At 46.6% G+C, this 16,057-nt stretch overlaps 1 protein-coding gene across 4 annotated transcripts; it reads right to left on the bottom strand.

Annotated features, from left to right (window-relative positions):
- Positions 1-3,522: 3,522 nt before the first annotated feature.
- RFLNA (refilin A) lies at positions 3,523-15,842 on the bottom strand. Of its 4 annotated transcripts, none has more exons than XM_058158484.1 (5): positions 15,686-15,842; positions 14,266-14,404; positions 13,528-13,748; positions 8,482-8,591; positions 3,523-5,673 (listed from the first exon to the last, which is right to left on the bottom strand). In XM_058158484.1, exons 3-5 carry the CDS (start codon positions 13,744-13,746, stop codon positions 5,337-5,339), a joined length of 666 nt encoding a protein of 221 aa, XP_058014467.1. In that variant the 5' UTR covers positions 13,747-13,748; positions 14,266-14,404; positions 15,686-15,842; the 3' UTR covers positions 3,523-5,336. The 4 variants fall into 4 exon arrangements, with proteins under 4 accessions (XP_058014467.1, XP_058014468.1, XP_058014469.1 ...); XM_058158485.1 differs by lacking the exon at positions 15,686-15,842 and adding an exon at positions 14,917-15,531; XM_058158486.1 differs by lacking the exon at positions 15,686-15,842 and adding an exon at positions 15,035-15,531.
- Positions 15,843-16,057: the final 215 nt, after the last annotated feature.

Genomic DNA, 16,057 nt, shown 5'->3' with positions numbered 1-16,057 from the left:
GGCACACAGATGGGCTGGGAATGACTCTGAATTCTTTTTCCCAGCGTGGATTTCTTGAAGACCAAGGTATTTTTAACCTGGCTTTGATGTTGCTTAGGCGAGAAGGGAACGAACGAAAACTGCCATTCAGGTTTCCCAGCAGGATACCCTGGGTTATTTTCCTTGTAACCCAAATCCCACATATTCAGACCCTCAAAATAGGTCAGAAGCATATTTATTAAAATGGCTAATGGGCAGATTTCCACCCTGCATCTTGAGCTGTCTGCGGTGACTGTCGAGGTCTTATTTTACAAACTTCACGAAGGGCGAGCTTTGCAAATTCCAGATAATTGGATTGCTTCCACTCCCAAGAAGAATAGATAAACACGTCTTCCAAGAGGATTGATTTTCTGAACAATCCTCCAAAGCAAGCAAACAAACAAAAACGACAACACACACTGCTTGATACTGCTTGGCAAATTTAGAAATTTGCCCCTTGCATTTCCAAGCTTCTGTTTTTTCTTCCTTCCCACGTTTTCCTCGCTTCAGGGAGGGTGAAAGTAAGACCGACATCAAACATGGTCTGGTTACAAGACTCAGACTATTCCCCAAAATGAACCTCAAGAGATCAGTCCAATAAGCTTTTCAGAGCTAATTCGAATGTGTTAATTTATTGCTGCCATCTGGACACAATTAAAGGTGGTGTTGTCTGTTCGTGAAATCACAACCAGAGCTATCCAAAATCGGGATTTCCCCCCCCTCATTTTATTAAAGCTAGATATGTGTTTAAACACCTTTGACAATCCTTAAATTATTTCTGTTAGTCAGACATTATGCAACAGGAGGAATATATACATTTATAGAGATATAAAAATAAAGAAGGAACTGTAAAATACCTTATCCCTGTGTTTATCAAACTGGGAAACTTTGAAGAGGGATGGACTTCAACTTCCAGAATTCTTTGCTGTTGGGGGAATTCTGGGAGTTGAAGTCCACACCTCTTCAAAGTTGTCCAATTTGAAAAACACTGCCTTATTGCAATACATAAAACAGCAAAAATACTTTTACTAGCATTCAGGAAGAGCAGTTCTATGAAGTCATAATTACAGACCGAAAATCCCAAGTCCTTTTATTCTCTATCATCCCACGTGTGACCAACCAATCAGCTTCCTGCACCACATTCGTGCACTTACGTTTTAACATCAACTGTCTAACACTACAATGATGCTTGATGAACCTAAAAGGCTATTCAGAGCCACAAACCGTTCAGACGTAATACACCTTTACTATGATGAGGTTGAATGTCGAAAGATGGATTTGAACCCAGCACGCAAACCAAAGCATTTTGCAAATATTGGCTCAGGGTTAGAAGAAAATCAACATGTTGCTACGGTTTGAGATAGTGTCAGGAGATGCAAAGAGTCATTTATGATTCATCTGTTATGTCTGAAAGACACAGTTGTGAGCTAACCTAGAATCTAATTGACAATTTGGTGTTGCATCAGACATAACCAGGCTGAAAACCTACCAACCAGTTATCAACACTTCTGAAAGAGCTTTGCTTAAAAATATCCATAAAACATCTTAAGTTTGATGCATCCAACTTGTGTCAAACCTGGAACCTGGTTTTGTACACAGACACCATAGCTGCACAACCAGTGTGACTATTATTTGATGCCCAGGTAACTCTGAATGGCCTTGTCAACCATCTTGGGAGCCCATCGGGGTCCCCATGGTCACGCACCCCCAAACTAAAGGACAGAATTATGCCACCTTAAAGACTTAAAACAGTGTCCCCCAAAGAATTTAAGCCAAGCCACGGGCCTTTGCATTCAAAATTTGCATTATATGAAGGATGGTGGAAAAACACGCCAATATGAACGGGAGGTTTCCCAGGATCGGAGTGCAGCTTTTTTTTTTTGGAAAGAAATAAAATCATCCTTCAGCTGTGGTGAAGTTGCTCTTTGAAAACTAAGTTGACAAGATTGGGAAAATCTAAGCAACGAACATTTCTGCCACCTCCAAGGACCAACAGCCCAAGTGAGCCAAAACCAGCCCATTCACCCAAGCAAGACTTCACCAGCATAATAATCTGATTTTTTTTCCTATAAGAATCCTTGCTTTTCAAAAGCAGACTGCTATCCATTGACAGGGGCTCCTCCACTTACAACTCTTCGTTTGAAGTTACGGCACATTTATGACCATTGCAACATCTCTGTAAGTCACGGGATCAAAATTTAGATAGAATAGAATAACAGAGTTGGAAGGGACCTTGGAGGTCTTCTAGTCCAACCCCCTGCTTAGGCAGGAAACCCTACACCACTTCAGATTAATGGTTATCCAACCTCTTCTTAAAAACGTCCTGTGTTGGAGCATTCAGAACCTCTGGAGGCAAGTGGTTCCACTGGTTAATTGTTCTCACTGTCAGGAAATTCCTCCTTAGTTATAGGTTGCTTCTCTCCTTGATTAGTTTCCATCCATTGCTACCTGTTCTACCCTCAGGTGCTTTGGAGAATAGTTTGAGTCCCTCTTCTTTGTGGCAACCCCTGAGATATTGGAATGCTGCTATCATGTCTCCCCTAGTCCTTCTTTTTATTAAACTAAACATACCCAGTTCCTGCAACCGTTCTTCCTATGTTTTAGCCTCCAGCCCCCTAATCATTTTTTTTACTGGCAACTGGTTCCCATTTATGAGGGTAGCAACATGATCCCCTTTTGTGACCTTCAGCCCAGCAAAGTCCACGAGAAAACCAGATTCACTTAACAACCGGATTACTAAATTAACAACTGCAGCGATTCACTTAAATAAGTCACAAGAAAGGTCATGAGATGGGGAAAAATTCACTTCACCAACAGAACTTAGCAACAGAAATTTTGGGCTGGTAGCTGTAGAAAGTCAGCTGGTAGGCTCAGCCGACTTTCTACAGCTACAAAAAAAGCCCCTTCAGCTGAAAACACACCCCACAGCCGGCCTCCGAGCTCCTGAATTGTGAGATTTTGGGCTACGTCCAACCGAGTTGTGTTGGCCCAAGAGAAAAAAACCTCCACTCGGAACCAGCTTTGGAACGATGCAATGGGGTGCAGAAACTGGCATTTGGGGGAAACCACCATCCCTTGCAAGACGGGTTTGCCATCCTTCCTGCTGGAGATTTTGCACACGGGGGGCGGGGGGGGGAACTAATCTAAACCACCTGGGCGAGGGTGTAGGGCTTGAGCAGGCTCGTTGCTTGTGAGAAACGGAAGAGGAGGAATGCAAGGGAGGAAAACAAACGGAGAATTTCAGCTCCTTGGCAGAAAGCCTCGGAGATGTTCGTTGCTTGGATTTCCCCAATTTTGTCAGCTTGGTTTTCAAAAAGCAACTTCACTGCAGCTGAAGGATGATTTTATTTCTTTCCAACCCCCCCCCCCCCAAAAAAGCTTCAATCCGATCCTGGGAAACCTGTTTGTATCGGCGTCTTTTTTCCACCACCTTTCAAATAATGCAATGTTTTAAACACAAAGACTTGGTTTAAATTCTTTTGGGGCTGCTGTTTTCAGTCTCTAAGATGGCATGATTCTGTCGTTTAGTTTGGGGGCTGACCACGGGGGACTCTGATGGGCTCCAGAATGGATGAAAAGGCCACTCAGAGTCACAAAAGTGACTCGCAACCGTTCCTCGCATTTACGACCACCCTGGTTGCAGTGTCCCGGGTTAGGGGATCGATGTTTGCGGCCTTCCTGGCTTCCTTCCCACAAGCACAGTCAATATGGGAGGCTGGGGTTGCTTAATGACCGCTTGGCTGACATTACAACTGCACGGATTCACTTTACAACGGTGGCCCAAAGGTCGTAAGTCAAGCACAATTCACTGAATATTGCTTAGTAATGAAGAGTCTGCTCCCAACTGTGGCCGTAAATCAAGGACTACCCACAATGATTTATTTCCCGAACCATTTCTGTGGAACTGAGGCCTCTCTACAATCTTCCACTATCAACAACACTAATTTCTAATTTCTCCTCTTGTTTCCATTGCTCGAGTCTTAAATACACCCACATTGAAAATTCAAAACTGCATTGGCCATTGTTCACCGAGGCAGTTTTTTAAATACCATTCATGCTTAAAAATTTCTCCAACTTTCTGACTTTCAGATCACCCCAAAAGATTCATTTGGGTTTAATTTCCTTTCTAGAGCTTTTTTGGTTTGGTTTTGATTGTTTTAAAGCCGCTCAATAAAAATCAAATCCGTATCTGTCTTACTTCGCTACTTCTAATGGTGGTGCGGATTTTTGCAACATTCAAAATGCTGAAAATCCCAATCTTTCAAAGCAGGAAATATAATAGCAAGGAGATGGTTGCGGAGCATATGCAAAGGTTTTTTTTTTCCCCCTTCTTCCGGTTCTTTGGTTACCTAACGGTTGACAATGTAAAGTCATTTCTCCTTCCGATTTCCATGCATTCACTTCTGTTTCTCCTCTGAAAATCCTTCCCAGGCATTTTAGAGAGGCGAACTCTTGAAATTATGAATTTGAAACACTTTTTTTCACAGAATGTTTTTTTTTTGGGGGGGGGGGCAGGAATAGACATTTGGTCCAAGACAACTGATGGCTTTTCTCTCCCCAAAAGCTAAGCTTATCATGCATAATTCTTGCATAAAATTCCTCCAATTTATGTGTTCATCCCATCATGGTGATCTTGAGACTTTCCAATAATACTCCCCAGATGAAATCAACACTTAGATTGCTCGATTGGCCAACGAGTGGGGTGGTGGCCTAGAGGCGGAGCTCTCGCCTCACAACCAGGAGGCTGTGAGTTCAATCCTAGGTAGAGGCAGATATTTCTCTTTGAATTCTCTCTGCTGCACGAAACTCCACACTGGCGACAGGAAGGGCATCCGGCCATTCAAACACTCTGCTAGCTCCATCCACTCTGCCCAGACTCCATCTCGCAAGGGATTATGGGGTCATTAAATGATGATGACGATTGCTCGATTGGCCAATGAGATTCTTGGATAATACTTTTTTCCCAAGGAAACAAACCTCCTAAAAGCCACAGGGAAATCTTCAAAAAAGTTTCATACCTTAGAGAGATTTAAATAGCAAATTACTAAAGACAAGCCTTCTGGATTAAAAAGCGGCATTTAAGTGCTACATAAATAACTTCTTCAGAGGAGGCGTTCTCCCCGAACTGGTTCTTGGAAGTGTGATAGAAACTTGGCGTGGCCCACAATCAAGTCAGCAAAGGAAGGAATTGTAACCCTGGGGACGGACATCTCTGAGATGCCTTCAGCCGAGGGATGATGAAGTCCGTAAACTTGTCTCCAAGGGGTGGATCTGTTCTGCAGGTGGATGGTGTAACCTAGCCCAGCCTTCCAGAAAGCCTAGGACAAGTTCTCTGGATGTGTCAGGTAGGTGTTGTTGTCCTCGCACAAGGCGAGTTGGACGCTGGAGGCGAACCACCGCTTGGCACAGCCCAGCCAGTAGTTGAGCGTGGTCCGGTAAAGGTTCTTGGCGCGTTTGGGGAAAATGATGGTCGTGCTTTGATACCGGAGGGGCTTCTGACGAGGCTCGAAAAGGAGCTGAGACTTGTAGTTGCGCCAAGTGCAGTTGGGGGCCACCGTGACGGACTCTCGGTAGGTAGTGATGGTGGGCGTGGGGTGGTAGAAGATGCCATCCCGGTAATGTTTCTCCGAGCTGTACTTGATCTCCGAATTGCACCTGGGGGAGGGGAAAATGAAGGTAAAGAGGAGGGGAAGCCTGGTAGATCTAAGCCAGCATCCATCATGGCTAACCATCAATGTTAGAATAGAATAGAGTAGACTAGACTAGACTAGACTAGACTAGAATAGAATAGAATAGAATAGTGGAATAGAGCAGAGCAGAGCAGAGCAGAGCAGAACAGAACAGAAGAGAACAGAATAGGAGGAGTTGGAAGGGACCTTGGAGGTCTTCTAGTCCAACCCCCTGCTTATGCAGGAAATCCTACACCACTTCAGACAAATGGTTGTCCAATCCCTTCTTAAAAACTTCCAGTGTTGGAGCATTCGCAACTTCTGCAGGCAAGTTGTTCCACTTATTAATTGTTCCCACTGTCAGGAAATTTCTCCTTAGTTCTAACTTGTTTCTCTCCTTGATTAGTTTCCCTCCATTGCTTCTTGCCCTGCCCTCAGGTGCTTTGGAGCAGGGGTCTCCAACCTTGGTCCCTTTAAGACTTGTGGACTTCAACTCCCAGAGTCCCTCAGCCAGACCAAGGTTGGAGGCCCCTGCTTTGGCGAATAGCTTGACTACAACAGCCCCTGTGAAAGTCTATGGAGATTCTCAATCATCCAGGTACTGGTTGTCCCAAAGGCGCTTTTCCAAAAGGCAATGAGACTTTCTTGGTTCTTTTTTTCCTTGAAAATGTTTCACTTCTCATCCAAGGAGCTTCTTCCGTTCTAACTGAAGAATCTCCCACCATTCCTTAGAACAGAAGAAGCATCTTGGAGGAGATGTGAAACATTTTCGCGGAGAAAAACACCAAGGAAGTTCAGTTGCCTTTTGGGAAAGCACCCTCGAGACCTCTGGTGATGGTGAATGCTTCTCATTGAACTTTGTCAGCTGTATCAACCCCCAAATTCAACCTCCAAACTCAAGGTAGGCCACACCACTAAAGTTCTCTGGCTTGGAAGAGCTATTCCTGTTTTTTTTCTGAAGGGCTGTTATTTCTGCTTGGTCTTCCATCCTCTTTCTCCACAGGAATGTTCTGGAAAATTGTCTAAACCAGTGTTTCTCAGTCATGGCTTTCAAAACTTTTGGGAGTTGAAGAGGTTGGGGAATTCTGGGAGTTGACATCCATCCATCTTAAAGTTGCCAAGATTGGAAAATATTGGACTAACAAACCCATTTCTAAACCTTAACCAGAAGACATTTTGAGGGCACTTGCTTGTCAGCCTTGGTAACGTGAAGATGCCGTGAACACTTAAAGTCCACCCGTCTTAAAGTTCTCAAGGTTGAGAAACATTATTTTTAAGGAGGTGATTTGCTCCCCCTTTGCCGGATAATCTTCATGCTGAGCCCAGAAAGCCTTCTGTCAGCCATCTTCTATTTCGATCTTCGCCTACGCCAACGGGTTGGACTTGATGACCTCGAGAGCCCCCTTCTGATTCTAGAATTCCAGGATTAGCACGTTGGCCAAAGGTACTTTTGACAGTTTTTGGCAACGCCTCTGAAGTAGCAAGCTTTTCTGCTCTAAGAAAAACAGTTCTTGTCTTTAGTAAGCTGGCTGTGAGAAATTTTCTGCCACCCTGTCTCTCTGTCTCTCTCTCTCTCCCCCCCCCTTCCTCTCTCTGAAAAAATTAGCAGTAGCTGAAGCAACTGCAGCCCTGGTATAAAAAGATTAAACACCAGGCGTGGCGTTTAGCATTTGCCAACGCCTTCAACCAGGCTTGGCCTGGAGCAGAGCAGCCGAAACACAATCTATTTAATGAGCTTTGCAGCTCAGTTCGGAGCCCTGCAGAGAATTTGGTGGGGAAAACACCAGGCTGGGTGGAGGAGACAACTGGGGAAAATAATAATAATAATAAAAATAATAATAAAGTACCCACAGTTGGCAGCCTCTCCACAGATTTATCTTTCAAACAAGTTCCCAGAGAGTTAGTAGCTACACCGCCCTGCAAAATGTAGCTGGGATATTTTCAGCCCATCCCTACCTTTGGCAATGACCCCTTTGGGGGAACATTTAGGCATGGGAGATAATTTGACTTCAGCAGGGAGACATCAAACTGCCAGCTCATTTATCTCCCTACCCATTTTGATGTGCAGAATTCAAGGCCCAATTTCCTGCTTTCTTTCTCGATTTGCTTTTTCTCAAATCGGAGATAAATGCAATGCAAAATCTTAAGTGCTTCCTGCCTTGATCTCCCTCTTTTTGAAGTCCAGGCATTGCTAGCATCGGAAGAGAATAATTGCAACTCATGGCTGAACTGTGGGGTCCTTCCAGCTCTCTGAGTTGCAGACGTTTCATGACCCAACTAGGTAATATCATTAGTGCAGGCGGGGGGGGGGAAGGAGCAGGAGGAGGACTAAATGGTCCCTGGTGCTCTCCGAGCTTGGTGGTTTTCTTGCAGATGTCTCATGACCCAACTAGGTAGCCTCATCAGTGTTAGGAGGGAGAGGGTTTTTTTCTCTGTCTATATATAAGTTACTTGCCCTGTCAGTATTGGTGGGAGTGTTGTTTTCTTCTTGGTAGTTCCTTGATTGGGTTATTGTTGATTGTTCGTATATAAACAAACAGCAAGCCCCACTCTCTTTTAGCACTGATGATGTTACCTGATGGGTCATGAAATGTCTGCAAGAAAACCACCAAGCTTGGAGAGTACCAAAGATTCCACAGTCCAAGCCATTGTTTCCCATCCCTCCTCATTCCCACAAAACCATTGCAATTAAAACAACCCTCAAATCCATCCATAAACTCTGCAACTTTTATTTATTTTCTTGCCGGAGGTGGAGAAAGACCGAAGGCGCATCCAAGAGCAAGCTGTGTGTTACCTGATTTCCTGTACTGGCTCAGGGTTGACCTCTATGCTTTCTCCAAAAAACACCGGGTACATTCGAGGTCTGATTTCAGAAGTGTAGGAGCTCAGATACACATAAGGAATCTGTAGGGAGAGAAAGGCAGGAAATCAATCAGGAATTCCAAAGCACCTGAAAGCCAAACAAGGCATAATGGATGGAAACTGACCAAGGAGAGATTCAACCTAGAAATAAGGAGGAATTTTCTGACAGTGAGAGCAATCAACCAATGGAACAGAAGTTGCCTTCGGAAGTTGTGGGAGCTTCATCGCTAGAAGCTTTCAAGAAGAGACTGGACTGCCATCTGTCAGAAATGGTGTAAGGTTTCCTGCTTGGGCAGGGGGGTTGGACTAGATAACCTACAAGGTCCCTTCCAACTCTGTTAATCTGTTACTAGTTGTAGTTGTACAGGTAGTCTTCCACTTACGACTGAAGCGACCATTTGAACTTCCAACAGATTAGGGTTAGTCAAATGTTTTCCAAACTTGGCAACTTGAAGACGGATGGACTTCAACTCCCAGAATTCCTCATGGCCGGAGAATGCTGGGAGTTGAAGTCCACATATTTTAAAATTGTCAAAGTTAAGAGATACTGTTCTAAAACATCTGGAAGGTCTTCCCTTTAATTGGTTACGCATAAAGGCTGCAGCATTCCCAGCTGCAGGGGGCAATTTGCATGAAGAAAAAAAAAACCCAACATGATATTTTGGCATGAGATTTATGAAATAGCAGATGGGAATTTTCTGGATAGCGGCCTTTATCAGTATCCAGAGATGCATAAGGCTGTTTACATACTCCAGGGAGCATCCAAACGAAACAGAGAACAATGCGTATTTTGGGTGTGTGCAGAGTGTGTTGACTCAGGGCTCCAATCAGGAGCAACAACCATCCTAACTCTTCCTGGTGCAAACAGAAAGAAAAGGACATTAAAGAGCAGCAGGTGTATTTTTCCCTTGAACTGCCTGGAGAAGAAAAATTTTCCAAGCACAATGCAGGACAGAGGGAGGGAGGAAAGGAAGGACAAGGAGAGACGGAGGAAGGGAGGAAGGAAAGACAAGGAGGGAGGGAGGGAGGGAGGGAGGAAGGAAGGAAGGAAGGACAGAAAAAAGGGAGAGAGGGAGGGAGGACAGAAAGGGAGGGAGGGAGGAAGAAAGAACGACAGCAAAGGAGGGAGGGAGGAAGGAAGGAAAGACAAGGAGGGAGGGAGGAAGAAAGAAAGAGGAAAGAAAGAAAGAAAGGACAGAAAGGAGGGAGGGAGGAAGAAAGAAGGACAGCAAAGGAGGGATGGAGGGAGGAAGGAAAGACAAGGAGGGAGGGAGGAAGAAAGAAAGAGGAAAGAAAGAAAGAAAGGACAGAAAAGGAGGGAGGGAGGGAGGGAAGAAGGAAGGAAAGACAGGGAGGGGGGAAAGAAGGAAGGAAAGACAAGGAGGAAGGAGGAAGAAAGAAAGGACAGAAAAGGAAGGAGGGAGAAAGGGAGGAAGGAAGAACATCAGAGAACCTAGAGAGAATCACACATCCCCCAAAATAAAACCCTGAGCAAACAAAATGACATTCATTGCAAAAAGATAAGAGAAATCGGCACTAAATTAAAAGCTGTGACTGAAAGCCTGAAAAAAAACAAACAGAAGGCATCTCATACGCAAAGTTCTTAGGGACTAGCACCTTGCTTGGCATTGTTTGAAAGTTGATAGGAATGTCTTCTGGATTCTGTGCGGAACGAGTAATGAGCTTTTTCTCCCTAATATTTCCTTTTAGAACCAGCACTTCTTTCTCTCTCCTTTTACATTTACCTGCCGATTGAGGAAAGTCGGGGAGAATCCAGACGGGTTTTAGCAGCTGAAAGAAGAGAGGCGACCTAAACATGGGGAGCGCAGAACAGTGATGCAACTTAAATATGAAATTGACGGTTGAGCAGAACTTTTAATTCTGTTCTGGGTCTTCCAGTTGCCAGAAGCGAAACAAGGGAAGCCATCCCCTCCAATCTTCGGTATAAAGTGGGCCCCCAAAAACCACGATTTCTATTTTTACCACCACAGGAATCGAGCTACCCTGGAGGGGTTAAACGCAGAGCTACACCACACACTTCTACAGCTAGCCTGCCAGGCACAATTTCAGTAACCACAAACAGACGAAGGCTTGAAATCATAGCAATGCAACCGATGTGGGTGCCAGAACTAGAGGTACCCCTGGCCAAAAAAATGAAGAAAGGGAAAAAAAAACAAAACACCAACCCAAAATAAAAACAATCTTAGGCCAAGGAATCTTAGCTCGGTGCCAAGGCAGCCGGAATGGGGCACGCCAAAGAAGTTGTGGAAGGCGAGCAAAATTTCCCCACGCTCCTTGCAAGGCAGAATGCCTTCGTGCCGCGATTTCCAGACAACACCTGGAATTCTGCATCCCCGTCCCCCATCTATTCTCTGCCTCCCGAGTCCCAGCTGATTGGGGAAGAAATGGGGATTTTGCAGTAACCTTCCCCTGCCACGCCCACCAAGCCATGCCACACCCACCAAGCCATGCCACGCCCACCAAGCCATGCCACGCCCACCAAGCCACACCCACAGAACCAGTAGTAAAAAATGCGGAAACCCACCACTGCTACAAGGTCCCTTCCAACTCGGTTAATGTGTAATCTATAATCATGGGGGGTCACGCGATCACCATCTGCCACTTTCCCAGACAGCTTCTGACGAGCAAAAGTCAACATGGGAAGCCGGATTCGCTCAAGTCACTTAACCATGGCTGGGATTCGCTTAAGGACCATGACGAAAAAAGGAGGTGAAATCGGAAGCGACTCGCTTCACAAAACCTAGGCCTTGCTTAGCAAGTGGAAATTCTGCTCCCAATTGTGGTCATAAGTCGAGGACTACCTGTACGGCAGGGGTCTCCAACCTTGGTCCCTTTAAGACTTGTGGACTTCAACTCCCAGAGTTCCTCAGCCAGCTTTGCTGGCTGAGGGACTCTGGGAGTTGAAGTCCACAAGTCTTAAAGGGACCAAGGTGGAGACCCTGTTCTAGGTGTCCACAGCATTAGCATATAAACATCATCATAATCATTATAATCATATATATATAAACATATAGGTGATAATATCAGTCATTAATTGAAAAGTATACTATCTTCCATTATATAACCATCAAAATATTTACTCATCAGTTTTTCTTTCTCATGGAGTCCATATTTCACACAAATCCACTCCTCTATTCTCAGTATCTGTCAATTAACCCTTTGTAGAATAGTTCCCATGTTATAAAATATTCCGAGCCTTCTTCTCCTTTCATTTTTAGGGTTAGGGTTAAAAAAACCTGGAGGGCCTCTTCATTTTTTAATCTGACCGCTGGAACACGTAAAGCTGGAAAATTCTAATTTTTTTCTTTTTCTTTCTGTACTCAGTTAGAAATTTGTAAGCTTTCTGTACTAGGTGGCTCAGTGGCTAAGACACTGAGCTTGTCGTTCAGAAAGGTCGGCAGTTCAGCGGTTCGAATCCCTAGTACAGGTCTCCTGCGTGAGCAGGGGGTTGGACTAGATGACCTCCAAGGTCCCTTCCAGCTCTGTTACTGTTCCGCTGGGCTCATGGATGAATTGCAACTAGTTTTCACACAGACAAACATGGCCACAATGTCCACTTGCCCACATTTTGCTCTGGTCGTGGCTAAATGCACAGGACACTTGTCCTCAGTGTGGTGAAGAGTTTACAGATTCATTTGCTCACGGTAAAATGTGTAACTACGGCTCACTAATTAATTTAGCATGCGAGGAGATGCCGCCCAATTAATTATTTTAGGAGATAACACGTTCCGCCTTCCTCCTTAGTATTTCACAACCTTAATCTGTTTTGGTTAATCTAGATGCTTCCTCATGCTTTTGACTCTCTCCCCCTCTCCTCCATGAGGACTGGGAACCTGAAACTTTCCACAAACACACTTGCACAGCCAGTATAATATCCTGCAGGATCTTGACCTGAGCCCCACCCTTGTTGTGTGGAACAAGACTCGTTTTCCAAATAAGAAAATAGAACAAAACTGGACTACCTATATATAATGTCCTGGATGTAAAACATAATTAAACCAAATATTTCAGTATTTAATAACCTGTCAAGCAATCAGACATCTGGGAAATTTAAAAAAGAAAGAAAGAAACATTATAATGCCTGCAATTTGGATGAGAAACAGTGATAGTTCAACCAGCAAAACACTCCACCAATAGTATCGGTTTCCAAGCTAATTCATTCCAGAAAAGCAAATGGTATGGAGTTGTTGCAATTGGTTTTTATTAATTTTATCCCGTCTTTGTTTTTTTTTATAAATAACTCCATATCACATCAATATGTGATTAGCAAACATATCTAATCCTTCTTCCTCTTGCTCTTTATCCCACAACAACAACCCTGTGAAGTGGGTTGGGCTGAGAGAGAGAGAGAGATTGGTTCAAGGTTACCTAACTGGTTTTCATGCCTACGGCGGGACTACAACTCACCGTCTCCTAGTGATTGGCCCGAAGTCACCCAGCCCACTTTCATGCCTATGGCGGAACTAGAACTCACAGTCTCCTAGTGATTGGCCCGAAGTCACCCAGCCCACTTTCATGCCTAAAGTGGAACTAGAACTCACCGTCTCCTAGTGATTGGCCCGAAGTCACCCAGCCCACTTTCATGCCTATGGCGGAACTAGAACTCACCGTCTCCTAGTGATTGGCCCGAAGTCACCCAGCCCACTTTCATGCCTATGGCGGAACTAGAACTCACCGTCTCCTAGTGATTGGCCCGAAGTCACCCAGCCCACTTTCATGCCTAAAGTGGAACTAGAACTCACAATCTCCTGCTTTTAATGATTCAGCCTGGGAAGCACATTCAGCTATTACAGCACACAAAGCCTACACCTTGGCAAGAAACTACTTGCAAAGATTGCAGCAATCCAAATTAAAATCTGAGTTTCTTTGAACGAGGCTGGCAAATTGCAAAGTCAAATTCACAGAAACGCATACACAGAGAAAGTAAAAAGTAAAAAAAAAAGATTGACAAACTTACCAGCTTCCCTTCCGAGCCATCTCTCCCGGGCCCCTGAGCCACAATTTCTGTGCAGGAATTCTTGTCCACGGCTTTGTTCTCTGCTCCGCCCGGAGACAAGGAATAGAAAGGGGGGCTTGGGCTGGGGGGCAGCCCAGAATCAGGACTGTCCAGCAAACTTTCCCGATTCTTTTCCTTGTTGGTGTTGTCCATACCTTGGAACTGCAGGTGACCCACCATGACTGGGGGGGGAGGGGAGGAGGAAGGTGGAAAGAAAAGTGCGTCAGGAAGATAAAATCCACCAACCTGCCAGAAATCCACCTCTTCCTGGGTAGGCTGAGAATGGGGAGTGGAGTGGAGTGGGCAATTCATTTTCCCAAAGGGACACCTGAGAAACCGGGCCTGTTGTGGAGGGCCAAATCGACAAGGGGTGTGAAAGTGCATTACACGCACGCATGCTTGTAAATTGAAAAAAACAAAATAGCAGATGGCTTTTAAATGGAAAAAACGATGTTGTTGCATTGTGTGCATGTCATACATTTATTTACACGTGATTTCTATTTTCCCTTTGGCTGCCCCAGTCTCACACGGTGGCCCAGGGGACCCTAAAATGCCCAGGTTTGGCGAAGAGGAAAGGGGCAGGAGAGGGTCGTCATCAGGGGCTACCCTCTCCTGCCCCCTTCCTCTTGGCCAAACCTGTGGTTAAAGGTTCAAAAGATCACGGTTGTGATTCCACAGGTCCTTTTTAGCATGGCCTACCTTGAAAGGTGGTTAGGAGGCTCTCCCAATACTTCTGTTTCTCAGAGGCAGGGTTAAGAGGGAGCTCCTGCGGGTCCAGAAGAGTCCGTCCCAAGCCCCCCAATGCTCATGGGGTGACCTTTCCCAGTCTCAGCTCAAGCTAGAGAGGAAAAGAATTAAGAATTAAGTCTCACCCAAAGTATCCGAAGACAAGAAATAGTAAAATGAAACAGAGGTTATCTTCAGCATGGCTCCCAAGCCAAGATTTGGGGTCCTGCAAATCTCTGGAGGCTCCCCACATCTACTTCTAAGGGGTGGTCTCTCTCTCTCTCTCTCTCTCAACCTGCAACAAGAATTGCAGTCTTAAGCTGGAATGCAAAGTCTTCCAAAACCTTGACTTTAAATCCCCGTGTTCTGCTCGCCACGGAGTTGCAGGGTTCCCCAAAAAGGGTTGGCACCCTTTCCCAAATTGGGGAAAGGTGCTGGTTATTGCCTGCCCCAAAGACAGGCTCGACTCTCCTTCAGGGCTTTGAACTCCTGAAAGGAGAGCCAGATCCTTCTTAAAAACCAAAACAAACAAACCCAACTTAGGAGAAATGGGTGGGGGACAGGGAGCAATATTCATCTCACTCTTCCTGCAATCTCCACCCGAAATAACGATCCCCCCCACACCTTCTGGGAATCGGCCAAAGCCTCTCAAGGAGTTTCTTCTGCTCCATTCCACCCCCCTGTCCCGACCTGCCTTCCTCTACCCTGAGTTGCATTCACACGTTCATTTCCAATTCTGAACCTCCAGGAAAGCTGGCTGGGGGGAAAACCTCCCATCCTTCTGCGCCCCCGAGACCCCGCGGTTGAGTTCCTTCGCCTGCGACTCCCCGGTTTCAACGGGTTCCTGGGAAGACGAGCCAACCCGACCGGAGCGCGGAGATTCCTCGGGAAGCTTCTGCCCCGACCCCAACTGCAAGCCCAGCCTTGCCAAGGTCCCCTCTCCGGAGCCCCGATTGCAGCAGGACGCACACGGTCCGCGGGCGCACAGCTTGCACCCTCTGCTCCGGGGCAACCCAGTGCCCGGGTGGGTGGGTGAGTGAGTGAGCGGGTGGGCGGGTGTCCGGGGGTCCTTGGTTGCTTCCCGCAGCCTCCTGGCTCTGCCCCGGCTCCGCTGTTGCTCGGAGGATGCCCGCAGCGCAGGATGGAGAAGGCGCAGAGCTAGCGGGCGATGGCCAGCGGCGCCCCCCGCCTCCTCCCTCCCTTCTTCCTTCCTTCCTTCCTTCCTTCCTTCCTTCCTTCCTTCCTTCCTTCCTTCCTCCCCCCTCCATCCCTCTCTCTTTCCTTCCCTCCTTTCCACCTCCCTCCCTCCCTTCTTCTCTTCTCCCTTCTCCCTCCCAGCCCCTTGGCCGGCTGGAGCAGCGCGAAGCGGAGCCCGGCCAGCCGCGAGCCCTACGTGGGAGCGGCGAGCTCCTCTGCAGCGCGGTGGCGGCGGTGGCTTCGCTCCAGCTGCAGCTCCCTTCGGTCCCCGAGGCGAGCCCGGCCCGGACACCGAGCGGAGCCTCCCGGCTGCTCCTCCTCCTCCGCCACCGCCGCCTTTTTCCCCTCCCCGAGCTTGGCCCGCCTCCTCCTCCTCCTCCTCCTCCTCCTCCTCCTCGCGAGGAGCAGAGCCGGCCCCTCGCTCTCCCCTCTCCCCAGCAAGCTCCTCTTGGTGGTCGTGGAGACGCCTCCTCGCCCTCCCTCCCTCCCTCCGTCCCTCCCTCTCTGCTTGTAGATGGGGACGCGTCCACACGTGCGCTTTTGGGAGAGGGTTGCGGTTGGGGGAGGG

This window comes from Ahaetulla prasina, chromosome 15 (assembly GCF_028640845.1).
Source record: "Ahaetulla prasina isolate Xishuangbanna chromosome 15, ASM2864084v1, whole genome shotgun sequence".
In the NCBI taxonomy this organism is placed as follows: domain Eukaryota; kingdom Metazoa; phylum Chordata; class Lepidosauria; order Squamata; family Colubridae; genus Ahaetulla; species Ahaetulla prasina.
This window is presented reverse-complemented; position numbering and strand designations above follow the sequence as displayed.

Coding starts and splice junctions, on each gene's coding strand:
- RFLNA (XM_058158484.1), bottom strand. CDS start 13,746: ATGGTGGGTCACCTGCAGTTCCAAGGTATGGACAACACCAACAAGGAA. Junction 8,592..13,527: donor ATGGCTCGGAAGGGAAGCTG/GTAAGTTTGTCA, acceptor CTCTCCCTACAG/ATTCCTTATGTGTATCTGAG. Junction 5,674..8,481: donor GAGCCAGTACAGGAAATCAG/GTAACACACAGC, acceptor CCCCTCCCCCAG/GTGCAATTCGGAGATCAAGT.